Source organism: Carcharhinus amblyrhynchos, chromosome 15 (assembly GCF_965287045.1).
Source record: "Carcharhinus amblyrhynchos chromosome 15, sCarAmb.v2.hapA, whole genome shotgun sequence".
Classification (NCBI taxonomy): Eukaryota; Metazoa; Chordata; class Chondrichthyes; order Carcharhiniformes; family Carcharhinidae; genus Carcharhinus; species Carcharhinus amblyrhynchos.
In genome coordinates this window covers 69,734,495-69,754,023 of record NC_137338.1, presented here as the reverse complement: position 1 = coordinate 69,754,023, position 19,529 = coordinate 69,734,495, and the positions used below count along the sequence as shown (strand labels likewise).

At 43.3% G+C, this 19,529-nt stretch overlaps 1 protein-coding gene across 2 annotated transcripts in view; it reads right to left on the bottom strand.

Moving 5' to 3' along the window:
- Positions 1 to 1,853: 1,853 nt before the first annotated feature.
- The window catches only part of LOC145353406 (uncharacterized), a 41,202-nt gene continuing 23,526 nt past the window's right edge, over positions 1,854 to 19,529 (bottom strand). Inside the window, exons 7-10 of one of the 2 annotated variants that reach the window (XM_080204152.1) lie at positions 15,979 to 16,044; positions 6,779 to 7,015; positions 4,641 to 5,057; positions 1,854 to 2,828 (exon numbers count right to left, since the gene is read on the bottom strand). In XM_080204152.1, coding sequence (XP_080060278.1) covers positions 1,942 to 2,828; positions 4,641 to 5,057; positions 6,779 to 7,015; positions 15,979 to 16,044 — 1,607 coding nt within the window. In that variant the 3' untranslated portion in view covers positions 1,854 to 1,941. The remainder of the gene's footprint in view (positions 2,829 to 4,640; positions 5,058 to 6,778; positions 7,016 to 15,978; positions 16,045 to 19,529) is intronic. The other variant, XM_080204153.1, reaches the window with a different exon arrangement.

The following is a 19,529-nucleotide window of genomic DNA, read 5'->3' as shown; positions in this document are numbered from 1 at the left end:
GTTTCGGTCTTCACGGAGGAGGACATGAATAATTTGCCGGGTGTTGGCGATGGAAAGATGGTAGGAGTGGAGGGCCTGAATGACATTATTGTTACTAGAGAGGCAGTGCTCGAAAGACTGGAGGGACTGATTGTGGACAAGTCCCCAGGACCGGATGGAATGCATCCAAGGGTTCTGAAAGAAAAGGCGGAGGTGATAGTGGATGCCTTGGTGATTCTTTTCCAAATGTCGATGGATTCCGGGGAAGTGCCGGAAGATTGGAAAACGGCTAACGTTACACCGTTGTTTAAGAAGGGTGGCAGGCAACAGGCAGGGAATTATAGGCCGATTAGTTTAACGTCTGTTGTAGGTAAAATGTTAGAATCCGTGATCAAGGAGAAAATAGCGAGGCATCTTGAGGAGAATTGTTTGATAGAGCAGATGGAGCACGGTTTCGTTAAGAGGAAGTCGTGTCTGATGAATTTATTGGAGTTCTATGAGGATGTGTCTAGGGCGGTGGATAGAGGAGAGCCGGTGGATGTGGTGTTTCTTGATTTTCAGAAGGCATTTGATAAGGTGCCGCACAAGAGGTTATTACAGAAGGTCAGGGGGCATGGAGTTGGGGGTAGGGTATTAGCGTGGATAGGGGATTGGCTGTCAAATAGGAGGCAGAGAGTGGGGGTCAATGGGTGCTATTCAGATTGGCGGTTGGTGACTAGTGGAGTGCCCCAGGGGTCAGTGCTGGGGCCTCAGCTATTTACCATTTATATAGATGATCTGGAGGAGGGAACTGAGTGTATGGAGTCAAAATTTGCTGATGACACCAAGATTGGTGGAACGGCAAATTGTGCGGAGGGTGTGGAGAGTCTGCAGAAGGATCTAGATAGGCTGGGCGAATGGGCCAGGAACTGGCAAATGGAATTTAATGTTGGCAAGTGTGAAGTTGTCCACTTTGGTAGGAATAATGGATAGGTTTATGGATCCGTGGATAGGTTTATGGATGGAAAGGGTTTGGTTTAGGTTAGAGGGTCATTGCTTTTTAACTGGTCGGCACAACATCGTGGGCCGAAGGGCCTGTTCTGCGCTGTAATGTTCTATGTTCTAATGGTAGGAAGGACTATTACTTACATGGCGAAAAACGGTGCGACTGTGCAGAGGGACCTTGGGGTCCTTGTGCATGAGTCGCAAAACCCCAGCCTGCAGGTGCAGCAGGTGGTCAGGAAGGCGAATGGGATGCTGGCCTTCATAGCGAGGGGAATTGAATATAAAAGTAGGGAGGTCTTGCTGCAGCTGTATAGGGCACTGGTGAGGCCGCAGCTGGAGTACTGTGTGCAGTTTTGGTCGCCGCACTTACGCAAGGATATTTTGGCCTTGGAGGGAGTGTAGAGGAGGTTTACTAGGCTGATACCGGAGTTGAGGGGGTTGAACTATGAGGAGAGGCTGAATAAACTAGGCTTGTACTCGTTAGAGTTTAGAAGAATGAGGAGAGATCTCATTGAGACATATAAGATGATGAATGGGATGGATAGGATAGAGGTGGAGAGGCTCTTCCCGCTCAGAAAGGACAGTAGGACTAGAGGGCACAGCCTCAAGATAAAGGGGGGGCAGTTTAGAACGGAGTTGAGGAGGAACTTCTTCACTCAAAGGGTGGTGAATCTCTGGAATTCTCTGCCCGTTGAAGTGGTGGAGGCTGCCTCGCTAAATATATTTAAGACGCGGGTTGATAGGTTTTTGATAGGCAAGGGGATTAAGGGTTATGGGGGGAGGGCAGGAAGGTGGAACTGAGACACGACATCAGCCATGATCTTATTGAATGGCGGGGCAGGCTCGAAGGGCTAGATGGCCTACTCCTGCTCCTATTTCTTATGTTAAGTCAGGGGACACCCCCAACTGGAGTGAGATTCCATTTTACGGCCCCACATTCTGCAGCCAGAGAGAAAGGCTTTCATGGCAATTTACAAGTCAATGAATGGTAGCATTTCTTTCTGCTCTTGCAGTTATTGTGTCATCTTTGTAACGGAATCTGATTTCACAGTCGGCACTCCACGAATTGATGAGGAAGCAGCAACTTCCTATTTCTACAGTCGCACCGGAGCTCAGCATAATCCTCTCTACAGCTTCCTTCAGATTTCTGTCAGGATGATCCCGTAGCCAGGTTACGCCACCCAGGTTGGCAACAACTGTTCCTGCTTTCTCAACGTCCAGTTGCAAACAGCCTGGCAGATCTGACAGTTTGTACGAGAGTGGTCGGTTGCATTGGTGATAGTGACCATCCATGTAACCTCGGCACTGAAGCTGGAGCAAAAAGGAGGCAGAGTCAGAGGTGGAAAACTGAAACACCTGCTCTATTCCTCCATCAATAGCCAGGGGATCCCGCACACTCCGCACACTGTAAAAGCTTGCATTGCACTGATACATGTGAACCACTTCAAAAACAAATTGGAAACAGTGTGTTTCATTAGTCTTCAAATATTCAACTAAGGAAATGAAGGTGTCACAATGAAGGCTCAGAAACAGATGCTTATTTGATAAGAAGGGATCAAACTCAACCAGTGACAGGAGGCGCGCCTTCATACCAGAGTCAAAGAAACGGCACTCAAAGTCTTCAGTAGCCAAAATCTTTCTGATTTCCTTTGCAGCATCCTGTTTGTCCAAGTGTCTTCTGTGTTTTGGTATCACGTCATTGGACTGATAGTCCTGGAGCCGTTGAAGAATGTCAGCAGTTTTCAGACAGATCTGTGCAAATTCACCAGTTAGTAGCTCCTGGTTCCCACAGTTCATTATTTCCTCATTCAAGGACAGTATGGATTTGGGTTGAATCACTTTCAAAATAATCCTTGCTGGAAGTCCTAGAACAAACAGACATTTGTTGAAATCTCAGACAACGCCACCATCACAATTAATAATTTCTCCATCAGTCTGTACAATGAATGAGGGTTTAATTCTGAGCAAGGACAGCAGTTTGTGCTGCTGGATTCCTGCTCACTGTCCGCCATGTTATGTACTGCTCATGGAATAGAAGATACATAATGACTTGCATTTAAATAATGTCCTTAATGTTGTATAACATCTCAAGGAGCTCCACAGGGATATAATTAAATGAGGTTTGACACCAAGCCACAAAAGATGTTAGGATATGTAATCACAATTTGTCATAAGGACAGTCTCAAAATAGAAAACAAGTTGTAGAGAGGGAGTTTCCAATCTTAGCATTTAATGAGGTATTGGAGCTGGAGAAGGTTCCACTGGGGCAGACCATGAAGGGACTTGGAAACAAGGTTGAGAATTTTAAAACTGAGGCACTGCTGGACAGGACTCAATATCAGCCAGTGAACACAGGGTGAATGGGAAAGCAAACAAAATTTGGGCAGCAGGGAGTTGGATGAGTTCAGGTTTATGGAAGATGCAAGTTGGCAGGCTTGCCAGGAGAATAGTCAACTTTGTAGGTAATTATGATATGGATGAGGGTTTCAGCAGCAGATATACTGAGACAGGGGCATAGGCCAGCAACATTGCAGAGGTAGAAGTAGATATGCAGAGGATGTGGGGGCAGCAGCTCAAACTCAAGGTCAAATATAATAGCATGGTTGAGAACAGGCTGGTTCAGCCTCAGACAGTTGTCGTGAGAGAGATGGGAGGGTCAAAATAAAAGTAAATTACTGCGATGCTGTAATCTAAAACCTAAAAAGAAAATGCTGGATAATCTCAGCAGGTCTGGCAGCATCTGTAAGGAGAGAAAAGAGCTGAAGTTTTGAGTCCAGATGACCTTTTCTCAAAGCTGAAAGGCATAGAAAGTGGGAGATGTTTATACTGCAGGGTGAGGGAATGAAAGATGAGTAGGTGACTGGGTGCACCTTCCCCTCACAGACTGGAGATTTCCAGATTTCCCTATCCTCTGACACCAAGATTGCCACACCATGTCGTGGCCCCCAGGATCCCTGCCAATCACCTTGACACCCAGAAAACTAGCATACTGGCGCAGTAGGTAATAGGGAAGGCAAGCAAAACACTGGCTTTTATTTCAAGTGGGCCAGAGTATAAAAGTAAAGAGGTGTTGCTGCAACTGTACAAGGTACTAGTGAGGCCACATTTTGAATACTGTGGATAGTTTCGTCCCTTATTTATGGAAGAGATTTATTATCATTGGAGGCAGTACAGAGGACAGTTTGTTCATACCCGGAGGATCCCGGGTATGGAAGGACTGCCACATGCGGAAAGATAGGACAGGTTGAGAAGTGATGTGACTGGAACATGTAAGATTCTTAGGGGGTTATACAGGGTAAATGTTGGGAGGATGTTTCCACTCATGGGAAAGTGTAAGATTAGAGGGCATAGTTGCAGAATAAGGGGATGGTCATTCAAGACAGATTTGAGAAGGAATTTCTTCTCTCAAATAGTGCTGAATCTTTAGAATTCTTTACCGCAGGAGGCTGTAGAGGTAGAGTTCTTGAACATTTTCAAGGCTGAGATCAATAGATTTTTAATTGTGTTAACCTTTTGGTTTAGACAAGATTGTTACCACTGAGTTACAGTTGATTCAATGATGCTGGACTATTAGAAAAAATGGAATATAGACTGTGATTTGTTATGAAAGCCATTAACAGGAGTCTTGAACTTGCATGCTTCCTAAAGACAGCTTTTGGAAGGAACCTGCTCATTACCTTTAAAGCTTGTAATTCGTCTGACTGCTCGTGGGTGGCAACGATAAACACCTTTCTGTACAGCAACTGCATCAAATTCTGCCGAGTCCAAATGAGGGAACAGGTCTCTGACAAGCTGAGCAGTAAATGGGACACTCCTGCGGAAGGTTTCAACTGTTCCCTCTGTCCACAGCTCGACCAGTTCTTTGAGGATTGTCACATCCACACGGCCATTCCTTTCCAGCCTCTGGAGGCATCCTATAACATCCAGGGATGATACCTCGGAAGCCTCTTCTTCAGCTTCAGCCAGGCAGTCCCTCAGAATGAAAAGACAGATGCTGCTGAAGTGCTGAGTGAATTCTTCACCATTATGACAATCATCCAGGCCACTTTGAAGAAGTCTCAGCAACAACGTCGCTCTTCGTGACAGCAATAAACCTGAGGAAGGGAATCAAGAACAGCAGAGTCCATCACCCTGAACAAACTTGCCAGCATTTATGCATCAACTTGCAACTGGTTCAATAGAATAAAACTCCGATCGTGCTATGCTGTTACATGGTACCTGCTGGGAATGGGAAGGGATCGACCCCTTTGTTTTCATTTTGTTTAATTTTGCACTGTTCTCTACCTTTTATTTCTTTATTGTCTTTCTTCACGCTTTCCCCCTACGTTATCCCCTCTCTGCTTACCTTTTCTCCCCCTTTGCTTCCCCTCTCCCTCTTTTTCTAAATTTTATCTCTCTCCCATCCCTTCCGCCTTCTCTACCTCCACATCTTCATCTTTCACAGTTTATCCTCTGATTTCAGCTTCTCTGCTGATTGGCCATACACCTCTTTATTGTCTCTGTGGACTGCCATTAGCAGCCTTTTCCCCTGGTTTCTGTGGCTATGACTCATCCTGCACTATAAATATCTCCCACTTTCTATGCCTTTTAGCTTTGACAAAGGGTCATCTGGATTCAAAACATCAGCTCTTTCCTCTCCTTACAGATGCTGCCAGACCTGCTGAGATTAGCCAGCATTTTCTCTTTTGGACTAAGATATCAAGATTTCTTAATGAGATATTTAACATTGCTTTTTCAACAAGAGAGGAAAACTGCACAAAAGCTTTTATTAGCATTTTGCTCCATAGTTTTTGTCAGTTCAGAAAGATTCAAGCCTCAATCCAGAAAATTGACTTTATTATTTAGATTGTTCTTGTGTACAATACTGTGAGAGTGCTGCACTGTCAGAAGTGCTGTTTTTTCAGAATAGATACTAAACTGACCACTTGGATGGATTTCATGTCAATATTTGAAGTCGAGGAGAGTTCCTAGCCAAAATGTACTCCATAACCAACATGATTAAAATAGATTATCTGGTTGTTTAACTCGTGCTGCTTTTACGAGCTTGCTGTGCTCAATTTGATGACTGGGATTCCTACAAAAGAAGAGTAACTCCACTTCAAAAGCACTTTGTTGCTGTGAAGTATTTTTGGACTTGCTGAGATTGCAAAAGATGTTATATAAACACAGCTTGTCTTTTCTTTTCATGAATGGTTGTGATGTTTAACGTGGACCACAATTTGAGCTATGCACAAATGTTATAAAACAAAGGCTGGGATTTTCCAGTCCTGCCTGGTGCGGTGATCATCCAGTCCCACCAATAATCAATGCACTTTTGACCGGAAGCACGAATAGACTTTGAGCCCATAAATAGCAGGTGCCATCCCAGACTGGTAGACAGTTGTTGATGATACCAGGTTCCCAACATATAAAAGGATTCCATTCCCAATACAGAGATTCCTGAACTTCAGGAGCTCGGAATTCAAAGCAAGAAATATCAGAAAAATAAAAAGAAGAAAACTTAAGTAATCTGCAATAAATAATCATTGCATAGTTGGATGGCATACACAACCAATATGTAGGTGAATGGAGTAATCATCCTGTAGTTAATTCTATATGTAAGCATTAAATGGGCGAATACACTTATATACTGTCATTCCATAGAGCATAGGAACCAAAAATTCATTCAACCCCTCAAGCCTGTTCAATCTTTTTACTGGATAATGACTAACTGGGTGAACATGGATAAAAGGAAAAACTGTATCACCCTTGGTGGGTCTGGAAAATCCCAGCCATCATTGTTTCAATCTATATGGTAATGAATATCTGCTCTTACGATATCTGTTAGCAGAAGCCATTTTTTGCCTGAGTCTCTCCTGATCATTGGTTTTTTCCATGAAGACATGGATCACCGCAGCAAGCTGGTGAACATCTTCGGCACTTTCTAGCTCAAACAGGCACTCCTGGACAACCTTTCGTGGTAATCCCAGCAACAGGCCAAATTCGCAAACGTTTATTGACATGCCCCTGCCAGTGTCCAACTGAAGCAATGTTAACGCCTCTCTGACGAGCTCTAAATGAAGGAAAATCAACAACAATAAGGGTGAATGAGATGTCGTCTGGATTTGAACCAAACTGTTATGAAAGAAAGTCCTCCCTCATTGTTGGCTATTAGAATCCAATGTGATAAGATCAATGTGAAGATCCATAAGCTTATGGTAGACCAATTCTGGACCTGTTAGCACTGAGTTTGCAGTCTCGCTCATACAGACCACAAGAGATATAAAACAAAGGATTTTACATCTGAGGCCAGGATGTGGAAACATTACCCAGGAAGCACGGATAGACTTTTAGCCCATAACTAGCGGGCGCCATCCCAGATTGATAGACATTTGCTGATGATACTAGTTCCCTACATATAAAAGGATTCCATTCCCAATACAGAGATTCCTCAACTTCAGGAGCACAGAATTCAAAGCAAGAAATATCAGAAAAATAAAAAGAAGAAAACTTAAGTAATTTGTAATAAATAATCATTGTATAAGTGGATAGTATACACAACAAATATATAGGTGAATGGTGCAATCATTGTATAGTTAATTCTATATGTAACCATTAAATGGGTGAATACACTTATATACTGTCATTCTATACAGCATAGGAACCAAAAATTCATTCAACCCCTCAAGTCTGTTCAATCCCTTCATTAGATAATGACTAACTGGGTGAACATGGATAAAAGAAAAAAACTATATACTGTCATTATATGGGCAAGTAAACCAATATTGATCATTATTATATAAATTAATAAAGCATTGGAGGTCAGTTCAGCTCAGTTAGCTGGATGGTTGGTTAATGACGCCAACGGTGCAGGTTCAATTCCTGCAAGGGCTGAGGTTATTCATGAAGGCTCTGCCTTCTCAATCTTGCCCCTTGCCAGAGGTGTGGTGACCCTCAATTTAACTCATCACCCATCAGCTGTCCTCCTCAAAAGTGGTCATCTGTGATTATGGTGACTGTACTTCTTTAATAAAACCTGGCAGAAAATTAGTAAATAGGTCAATAAATTATAACTGTGTAGAAGCATCAAAAATCTGACATCCGGGCGCAATACTGAAGGAGTTCAAATGCTATCTTTTGGATCACAAGTTAAAGCAATGCCCCAATCTCCCTCTCAGGTGGGCACAACATCCTACAGCATTGTTCCGAAGGATGATTAGGGGGTGTTCTCTCTAGCTAATAGCTATCCATCATTCAACATCCTAAAAGTAGATTATCTGGTCATTATCTGTTTGTTGGAGCTTACTTTATGCAAATTAGTTGCTGTGTTATAACAGTGATGACAGGCTGGGTGTTATGTGCCCCCACTTGGTGTCTTTTGGGTACGGGAGGACACAAACGGGAAGGGCATGTAAAATATAGTGGGTGCCCACCGCACTACCTACCAGCCCACCCGCAAGCCAACTTCTATAATATGGGAGTGGGTGGCAACCAAAATTGACAGGCCACCTGTCACGTTTAGATAAATAATTAGGGTCAATTAGGCTCATTACCAAGCCAGCTGACCCTGATAATGTGCTGTCCTGCCATGAAACATTTGATATGGGCACTCAGCTGGGAGTGGGCAACCTGATATTTTTAACAAAGTTCTTCAAAGGGTGGAAGGCAAGAGGGATTGATCTTCGGAGGGGGGAGGCGGGATAGCAGCTCCTAAGATCAATCCTCCTTTCTTCCTACCCATTTGTAGTCTTAAACCTACTTCCTTCCTACCCGTTCCACTGCCTGACCTGCCCAAACCCCCTCTGCCCACAGCTCCAAATCGGATTTAATCCCCTTTGAATCCATGGGCTTTCTGCTCCTTACTCTCTGCAGAGTAATGGCTGCTGACATGCCCTTGATGTGGATTGGATGGCAATTCCAGAGGGCAGGACTTCCTTCCCAGTGAGGGGCAGAAGTCCCACTTGGCCCTCGGTTAGCCAGCCTGCAGTGCTTTCTGGCTGTGGAGCAGGTCGGCCATTCAGCCCATCACGTCTGCATCAGCTCTCTGAAATTTATCTTATCCAAACCCTCTCCAGCACCTTATTTCTGTAACCCCACACAATTATCATGGCTAATCTATCTGGTCTACACATCTTGGGACACTAATTTTTTAAAATCATGGCCAATCCACCTAACTTACATGTGTTTGGACTGAGAGAGGAAACCCCAGGAGACACGGGGAGAATGTGCAAACTCCACACAGTCGCCCAAGGCCAGAATTGAACTTGGATCTCTCGCATTGTGAGGCAGCAGTGCTAACCACTGTGTCACCATGCCATACAGAAGCAATCTTACTTCTGGAATTGTAATAGCAGAGGCAGTTTGTTTAAAAAAATATAAGATTTTGCCTTACAGTAACAGTTGCTATGGTGCTGGTAGACCATTTGAACTTTCAGTCGCATTTTGATTTAATTTGGCTAGTGAAATCTAATTTTTCTTCCATGATTTGTGTCCATTGTATACATATGGAAATAATCGAAGGGAGGCTTTGAGATTAAGGATAAAATCACTTCAGTTATAAAAGAGATTATAATCAGAAGACAGTTGAGAGTGGCGACATTTTGAGTAGAATTAAGAAATAGAAAAGGAAACAAGTTTGTAGTGGAAGTTTTGTATAGACTCCATGGTAGCAGTTGTATAAATTGTTGTGAAGTTAGAGTTTGTAAAATTATTAAAAGAAATATAAAATGCTAAGAGTTGTAAAATGGTTTGTTAAAAAGGTAGTTTTTTTGCTATGTTGACAGAGTTAAAAGACTCGCAGGTGCAAATGCAGTACGAAGAGAGCAGAGTGAAACATTGTATTGTGAGGCTGGGCTGTAGTGCTGCCAAACAACAGGTTGTTTCTAAATTTAACCAATCAGTTTAAACTAGGCATTTGAATAACACTTGCCTATCAGATTTGAATTTGATGTTTTGGTAACCTGAAACCAATCCTACTGTGGGGATTTTAGTATGCCATCACAGGTATAAGAGCCAGCTCCCTGTTCCAGAGCACTAGATAGCAACTGCCACAGCTCCCAGCTTCAGAGCCACAGCCAGCCAATATAACAGCCGCATTACAAGAAAGCCTCACCTTAATCGTGAAAAGAAATCGACAAAGAAGACAGAAGATTCCAGAAGACGACAAACCTGGTTGAAATTTTGAGATGACGTAAGATTGTATTTTTCTGTTAGTAAGTGGGAATTGTACTTAAACAGCATTTCATTAGAATAGTGTTTTATTCGGTTTGTTAATAGTTTAGTTAACCTGTTCACTGTTAGTTAGATAAATAAAGTGTTACTTGTTCCTTTTATAGAGGCTCAGGTAGTTATTTTGATTTAACCACTAAAAGTTGCTGAAATGCAGATATTACCCCTTCTCGCACATTCTTTAATAGATAATGAAGCAAGGTATTCCTCTTTGAGTGTTTGTTCTCAGAGAGGAAATCAACCTCCCCCTTCATAACAAAATACAATAATTAGAAAAATATGTAGTTAAAACAGAATGGTTTTAAAAATAGTCATTTGGTATTATAGAACTTGTAAGCTGCTGAGAAAAAGAAATATACTAACTAAGCTTTCAGTTTTGTACTCATCAAGACAGTGTTGCCGTGGGGAATGTGGTTTGGAACAGCTTCATTCAAATTTAAACTGGGCAGGTCAACTCTGGTCAAGGCATTGCCCTAGGCAATGTCTCCACCAATCAGAATCCATTTGCCAACCAATTTGCACTCTCTTCTCATGCAATGTGAATTGTTGTTCCCTTTACTGCTGTTCTGATGAGTGCAAGGTGGAAAACTTTGATAGCATGTCTCTTTTTTCAGCATTACTCAAGAATAGTTTAAATAGGGAATTTGGATAACCAGACTAGCGCACATCAGAAAGGTAGAGACTTTTTGAGTGTCTGGTATAGTCTTCTGAATGAATATATTACAGAAATAACAAAGGCAATGCCATATTAGATTTAATGGATAATGAGCTGGATTTGTTAATAGTCTAAAGGTACGTGAACCTTTATCAAATAGCAATCAGGGAGTGGCAATGTAGTGGTGTTGTAATCCAGAGACACAGGGTATTGCTCTGGGGACCCAGATCTGAATCCCATGGCAGGCGGTGAAATTTGAATTCAATAAAAAACTCTGCAATTAAAATCTAATGATGACCATAAATGATTATTATGAGAATCCCAACTGGTTCACTAATGTCCTTTAGGGAAGGAAATCTACCTTTACTTGGTCTGGCCTATATATGGCTCTAGACACACAGCAATGTGGTTGACTCTTAACTACCCTCTGAAATGGAGGGCATGAACTCAGTTCAAGGACATTTAGAGATGGGCAACAAATACTGGTCTTGCCAGTGATGCCCACTGCCCATTGCCCATAAAGAAAGCTGCAGAGACTGAAAGGGGGAAGGTGAAACGGACTGTGATCCTAGATTTGGATAAGGCTAACTTCAGTTGGGATGGTTCAGAGACTGTTCACAGTAAACTGGGCAATCTGTAAAAGGCTAAATCGTCAGAAGATAAGTTGAGTGTTTAAAAAAGTATTAAAAATAGTACAGAAATCGTTATACTTCAAAAGAAGCTGTCAAAGATGACTAAATGGCTAAGAGACAACTTGAAACTAACAGAAAAAAGCACCAAAATATGTAAAACAAATAGCACAGAGCCTGGCAAATGAGAAGAATACAAAGAAAAGTAAAAGAAGTGACAAAACAGGCAGTAAACCTTCAAATATAATGATAAACGTTAAATGCAAAATACTGCAGATGCTGGAACCTGAAACAAAATTAGAAAAAGCTGGAAAATCTCAGCAGGTCTGACAGCACCTGTGTGGGGAGAGGATAGAGGCAACGTTTCGAGTCTAGATGACCCTTCATCAGAGCCCTGTAGCAAACCTTACAAAACTGCAAGGGATAGCAAAATAAACCTTCGTAAAGGAATCTTTACAAATATATTTGGAAAAAGGAGGTAGTCAGTAGCCATGCAGAACCCTTGACCAGTGATAATGGTGATGTTATCAATGACAATAAGGAAATAGTGGATAATAATTCCTTTTCATCAGTATTTACAAAAGAGGAAGAGATCAACATATCTGATATTGCAGGGGAACTAATACTGAATTTGAGACAGAGAATCACCAAAATTAACACACATAATTGAACAGCAATGAAGAAAATTATAAAAATAAGGATTGACAAATCACAGAATCAGATTATTTCCATTCCAAGGAAGTGAGTGAGAATCTTGCAATTTCCCCATCTATAATCCCTAAAGCTCTTTTTATGTTGGAAAACATTCCTTTGGATTCGAAAATTGCACATTTTATTCCACTATTTCAAACAGGTGAGAGGGGAAAGCCATACATAGGTACATAGATTAAAATGTCATGAACAGATACAGAAAACAATCAAAATAACTAATGGAATGCTTGCTTATATATCTAGAAAATAGAAAACAAGCGGGTAGAAGTCATGTTTCAGCTATACAAATTGCTGGTTATACATGTAACACATCTGGTATGACATCTGAAGGGTGACAGATAGGGTAGGCACAGAATTTACTTCCCCTGGTTGGGGAATCTAGTACCAGAGTGTATAGTCTAAGCCACACTTTTCGAAAGAGAAGTGTAGGCTGCAAATCAAGCGGTGACATACTCACCTCTGAATCACAAAGTCTGGGTTCAAATCCCACTCTAGAGCGCATTGGCGGATGTTCCAATGCAACACAGTAGGCATGGCGCTCCAGTCTTCCTAATATTTAGTTGGAGGAAATTTCTGCTCATCTAATACTGGATGTTGAACAAGCAATTAGATGTGCTGGGCGGGATTTTACAGCCTCACTCGAGCAAGACTGGAATTCCCTGCCCAAGGTCAATGGAGATTTCTGTTGTCAGACTCTCATCCGCTCTGATTCCATGGCGGGCGAGGTGGTGAAGTTCCGGTGGCTGTGTTTTCAAATGAATAGCCCAAGGTACAAAGACAAGAGCGTGGAACAAGAAAGAGAAGCTATTGTTAGCTATTGTTTCTGTGGCTGCAACCGGATAGATACGAGTGGAACCAGGTGAGAACAGACCCACCTATAGAATCGCTACAGTGCATGTAGATGAGAAATAGGAGAGGGCCAGAGACAAGAGTGTGGAACAAGAAAGAGAAGCTATTGTTAGCTATTGTTTCTGTGGCTGCAACCGGATAGATAAGAGTGGAACCAGGTGAGAACAGTCCCACCTATAGAATGCTACAGTGCAGAAGGAGACCATTCGGTCCAACAAGTCTGCATCGACTCTCCAAAAGAGCATCTTACCCAGACCCATACCACCACCCTATCCCCATAACCTAGTACATTTACTGTGGTTAATCCCCCTAGCCAATATATCATTAGACACTAAGGGGCAATTTAACATGGCCAATCCACTTAACCTGCACATCTTTGGATAATGAGAAGAACTGGAGCAGCCGGAGGAAACCCATGCAAACATGAGGGGAACATGCAAATTCCTCACAGGCAGTTACCTGAGGCTGGAATTAAATCCTGGTCTCTAGCACTGTGAGACACCACTGCTAACCATTTGTAGCACTGTTACACCTAACTGGATAATAGTGGAGAAATTTTGGAGGAGGATAGTGTGATCAAACATTTTCAAAGCCGACAGATGGGGATGGATAGTTTTTCTTTGCCTCAGTCACACTGGATGTCATTTGATAAAAGCTGATTCAGTTCTGTGGCAGGGGTGGAAACCATTGCTCAAACAGGGAATTCCAGGAAAGATGGCATGGATTTGGGAGATGATGACAAATTCATGGACTTTGGAAGGCTGTAGATGGGGCAGGAGTTTGCAAGGATGGTGGGGGCAAAGGTCAGATCTTTGGGAACAGAGGTGATGACAGGACTAGAAGGAGAGAGCAACAGTACCCAAGAACTGTTGACAACAGTTTAACCTGGTAACCAGGAAGAGAAGTTGGATGATCAGCAGTTGAGTGGGAACAGAATCAGGAGAGTAGGAGGTGGGTCTCACAGACCAAGAGGAGCAAGGTGATGGGATGTGGGGACATAGGACAGAAAAATGGAAGTCCAGGAGGGAATCTGAGAAAGTTTTGCCAGGGCAGAACATGGGAAAGAAGAAGCAGAGCCAGCTGAACAGATAGTCTTAATCTTTGTGACAAAGAAGTCGATGAGCTGCTCGTACTTGTTGGAGATGAGAATGGAGGAGAGAGTGATTTAAGAAGATGGTTTGTCATGGCGAAGAGGAGCTGGGAGTTATCATTGCATTCTATCCTGGAAGAGGGAGAAGTCTTGGCAGAGGAGTGCAGGACCCAACAGTGTTTTATGTGATCAGGCAGGTCTGGCAGAGAAAGGCTAAAGCAGACTCGGAGAGGAGAGGAGAGGGTTACTGACTGAGCCACAACTGACACCTTTTGATCTATTGTTAACAGTCTGCGATAATAAGGGATTGCTGTATTTTCTGACCTTGGGGAACAACATCAGCCTGTCTGGAACTAGACAGAAATGAATTATGTCAGAGTCAGGGTTATCTTTAGTTCAGATCCGAGGCCAAATTGAAAGCGATATTGTCTCTGTGAGAACTGTGTCACCTCAGTTAGATGTTATGTGTTTCAGCATCGCTCTAAGACTAATGTTACAAAACAGAATCAGTCAACTAAGCCAGTAGTTCTCAAAATATTTTGTCCATGGACCAGTTAGACAGGCATGAGACCTCATGGACAATCTACAAGTCTTACCTTACCCTGTTTCACTCGTTCCCATAAAAGATTCATTAGAATTAAGGGGGTGGTGGGAGAATGAGGTGATGACTGTTTCCAAATTGCAGAGTTTCAGTCTCATGTTGGATTCCATGTTCAACTTTGTTCCCAGTTCCACACCCTTTGAATATCTGCAACAGTAAGTCCATGACTCTGGAGCTGAAGGGCCATTAAAACTTTCTGTCAGAATGGTCTGTGAGCTGAGGCAAAAAAAAGAAGCATTTTGCCTCAGCTCACAGACCAGCTATGGACCAATTGCTGGAAAATGGGATTAGAATAAACAGGTGCCTGATGACCGACACAGAAATGGTGGGCCAAAGGGCCTTCACTGTGATGTAAAACTCTATGAATTGTGACCACCTAGAGCACCCTGATGGACCATATTTTGAAAACCACTGCATCAGGCTCAATAATTCCACATCAGCCTTTGCCATCCAATCAAACAAATAAGACAACAACACATTGGCAGGTTGGCACAGTGGCTAGCACTGCTGCCTTGTAGCACTAGGGACCCGGGTTTGATTCCTGGCTTGGGTAACTTGGGTCTGTGCAGAGTCTGCATGTTTCCTCCCGCAATCCGAAAGACACGCTGGTTAGGTGCATTGGCCATGCTAAATTCTCCCGCAGTGTACCCAAAGAGGCGCCAGAGTATGGCGACTAGAGGATTTTCACAGCAACTTCATTGCAGTGTTAATGTAAGCCTACTTGGGACACTAATAAATAAGTAAACACTGTTCCCCAGATATCACAACTCAAACTGTTTGACAGCACTGCTTGAAGCAAGGCAATACCTGTTAAATTTCACTGAGAATGTCTGACTCGATGATGCTTATCTCTCCCAAGAACACAAGGGTGTTCTCAACATGTGAGATGCAATGGCCTGCATTCTGGGCACTGGCTGTATAGTGGACTCCTGGATTCAGAAGCTTCTCAACCTCTGTGAGCAAGAGGCTCAGGTGGCCCATTTAAGGTTGGTTGACATTAGGGGAAATCTTGGAAGCCAGAATGGTGTGTACTTTAGGGAGGGAGAATTTTGTGATCCTCATGCCCTTCAACCCGATCTCTAATTGTAGCCTCCATAACACCTTCTTGGTTGGAACTGTTGGTGAGTCGACTCTCAAAGTAGTAAGACACTGGTGAAGCCTCCAGTTAACAGCTGTGCAAGATATACAGTTGCCCATTTCAATACCTTTCCCCCTTCCGCCCAGCCTCCCTTATGGTAATTTGTGAGACAGGTATACCCTGCCATGTACAAACCTTTCTCTACTTGTTGCAGCTGAATTTCTTCATTAAATCCACACCCCAGCTTCAAATCTTGCAACACTGCAAGACAATAAATGGAAAATAAATTTCAGAGAGAGCTCGGCTGATGTTGACGGTGTTTATCACTTGCATCGTTGATGTTATTTGATGAAAATCCACACATTGCATGATAGAAAAGGAGTGATTACTAGAATCACAGAATTGTTATGGCACAGGAGGCCACTCGGACAATTGAGTCTGCAGCAGGTTTCCAAATGAGTATTACGACTTAGTGCCAGTCTCCTGTTTTTTCCCTTGCTCTCTTACTCTACACTCATAATAATAAGCTATCACTAATCACTTACCTTCTACTGTACTCTGTCTGCTCCACTCCTTAAACAGTACATAATCCATCACATTTCTCCCTGTCTTTAGCTCTGAAGGAAAGTCATACAGACTCAAAACGTTAACCTGGTTTCTCTCTCCGCTAATGCTGCCCGATCTGCTGAGCTTTTCCAGCATGTTACCATATTAATAAAGCCCGGAATACTTATTGCTTTATTAATTGCTCTCTCCACGGGTCCTGCCACCATCAATGATCTATGCACATACAAACTCAGGTCCCTCTGCTCCTCTGAAGAAATGAACCCTGTCATTGGGGTTCTCCATGTTCGTCCGACCAAAATGCATCACCTCGCACTTCACAATTTCAGTCCTAGTATGAGCCATTGGAATCTCAGCAGAGTGCAGAGAAAACTCACAGGACAATCACACTGAGCAGGACATGCGGGAGGAAAAGTTCAACAATACACCCAAATAGCAACCTTAACACAAGGTAAATGCAAAGTACTGCAGATGCTGGAATCTGAAACAAAAACAAAAAATGCTGGAAAATCTCAGCAGGTCTGACAACATCTGTGGAGAGAACAGAGCCAAAGTTTTGAGCCTGCATAACTTCGTCAGAGCTCTGGTGTTAGTGCCACTGTCACCACGGATACTGCAAGAAGTCTCATAACAACAGGTTAAAGTCCAACAGGTTTATTTGGAATCACAAGCTTTCGGAGTGCTGCTGCATCCTCAGGTGAATGGAGAGTTTCACAAATATGGCATATATAGACGGAAACACAATTGCAGGATGGTAGTCGGAATGCAAGTCTTCACAGGTAATCATGTCTTTACGTGTACAGAGAATGCAAGTGGAGAGAGGGATAATCACAGGTTAAAGAGGTGTAAATTGTCTCAAGCTAGGACAGTGAGATTTTGCAAGCCCAGGCAAAATGATGGGGTTTACACATAGTGTGACGTGAACACAAGATCCCGGTTGAGGCCGTCCTCATGTGTGCGGAACTTGGCTACCAGTTTCTGCTCAGCGATTCTGCGTTATGTGTCTTGAAGGCTGCCTTGGAGAACGCTCACTCAAAGATTGGAGGCCAAATGCCCTTGACTGCTGAAGTGTTCCCCGATAGGAAGGGAACACTCCTGCCTGGTGACTGTTGCGCAGTGTCTGCTCATCCGTTGTCGTAGTGTCTGCATGGTCTTGCTGATGTACCACGCCTCATGACATTCTTTCTTGCAGCATGTGAGGTAGACAGCTGAGTTGCATGAGTATGTACCGTGTATCTGGTGGGTGATGTTCTCACGTATGATGGTGTTATCCATGTCAATGATCCGACACGTGTTGCAGAGGTTGCCATGGCAGGGTTGTATGGTGTTGTAGTCACTGTTCTACTGAAGGCTGGGTAGTTTATTGTGAACAATGGTCTGTTTGAGGTTGTCCGGTTGTTTGAAAGCAAGTAGTGGGGTTGTGGAGATGTTCTTGGCGAGATGTTCGTCTTCATTGATGGCATGTTGAAGGCTCCAAAGATGATGTTGTAGTTTCTCCACTCCAGGAAAGTACTGGACGACAAAGGGCACTCTGTCAGTTGTGTCCCTTGTTTGTCTTCTGAGGAGTGTGGTTTTTCACTGAGACACATTGGAACTGTCGACTGATGAATTGAGAGCCATATCCTGTCCTTACGAGGGCACCTTTCAGCCTCTGTAGCTGTCTGTTGCATTTCTCCTCATCTGAGCAGATCCTTGTGTACGGAGGGTTTGTCTGTAGGAGGTGGCTTCTTTAACATGTTTAGAAGTGGAGCATCGTGAGGTTATCCGTGGGCTTACGGTAGAGTGAAGTGCTGAGGTGACCATCCTTGATGGAGATGCATATGTTCAAGAATGCAACAATTCTGGAAAGTAGTCCATGGTGAGTCTGATGGTGGATGGAACTTGTGGATGTCATCATATAGTTGCTTCAGTGGATCTTCACCATGAGTCTAAAGGAAGAGAATGTCATTGATGTATCTAGTGTATGTTGTCAGCTGAAGGTCCAGTGGGGTGACGACATCTTGTTTGAACTTGTGCATGAAGATGTTGGCATATTGAAGTGCAAATTTGGTTCCCATGGCCGTTCCATTTGTCTGGATGAAGGACGTGGTTGAAGGTGAAGACATTGTGGTCCAGGATGAAGCGGATGAGTTGTAGGATTGCATCTGGAGATTGGCAGTTGTTGGTGTTGAGTACTGAGGCTGTTGCAGCAATGACATCATTATGGGGGATGCTGATGTAGCATGCGGAGCTGTCCATTGTGATGAGGAGTGTTCCTGGTTCAACTGGTCTATGGGTGCTGAGTTTTTGTAAGAAGTCCACAATGTCCGAAGTGTGCAGAGGATGCTGAAAGTCTGCAAAGGGATATGGATAATCCAAGTGAGTGGGCAAGAGTCTGGCAGGTGGACTACAATGTTGGTAAATGTGAGGTCATCCATTTTGGTAGGAGTAACAGCAAAATGGACTATTATTTAAATGGTAAAAAATTGCAACATGCTGCTGTGCAGAGGGACCTGGGTTCCCTTATGCAGGAATCTCAAGGAGTAGCAGGTGCAGCAGGTAATTAAGAAGGCAAATGGGATTTTGTCCTTCATTGCTCGAGGGATGGAGTTAAAAACAGCAAGGTTATGTTGCAGCTGTATAAGGTGCTGGTGAGGCCACATCTGGAGAACTGTGAACAGTTTTGGTCTCCTTACTTGAGAAAGGATATACTGGCACTGGAGGGGGTGCAGAGAAGATTCACTAGGTTGATTCCAGAGTTGAGTGTGTTGGCTTATGAGGAGAGACTGAGTAGACTGAGGCTATACTCGGAACACAGAAGAATGAGGAGAGATCTTACAGAAACATATAAGATTATGAAGGGACTAGATAAGATAGAAGCAGGGAAGTTGTTTCCACTGGCAGCTGAAACTAGAACTACGGGGCATTGCCTCAAAATAAGGGGAAGCAGGTTTAGGATTGAGTTGAGGAGGAACTTGTTCACCTGAAGGGTTGTGAATCCATGGAATTCCCTGCCCAGTGAAGCAGTTGAGGCTACCTCATTGAATGTTTTTAAGGCAAGGATTGGTAAATATTTGAACAGTAAAGGAATTAAGGGTTATGGTGAGTGGGCGGGTAAGTGGAGCTGAGTCCACAAAAAGATCAGCCATGATTTTATTGCATGGCGGAGCAGGCTCGAGAGGCCAGATGGCCTACTCCTGCTC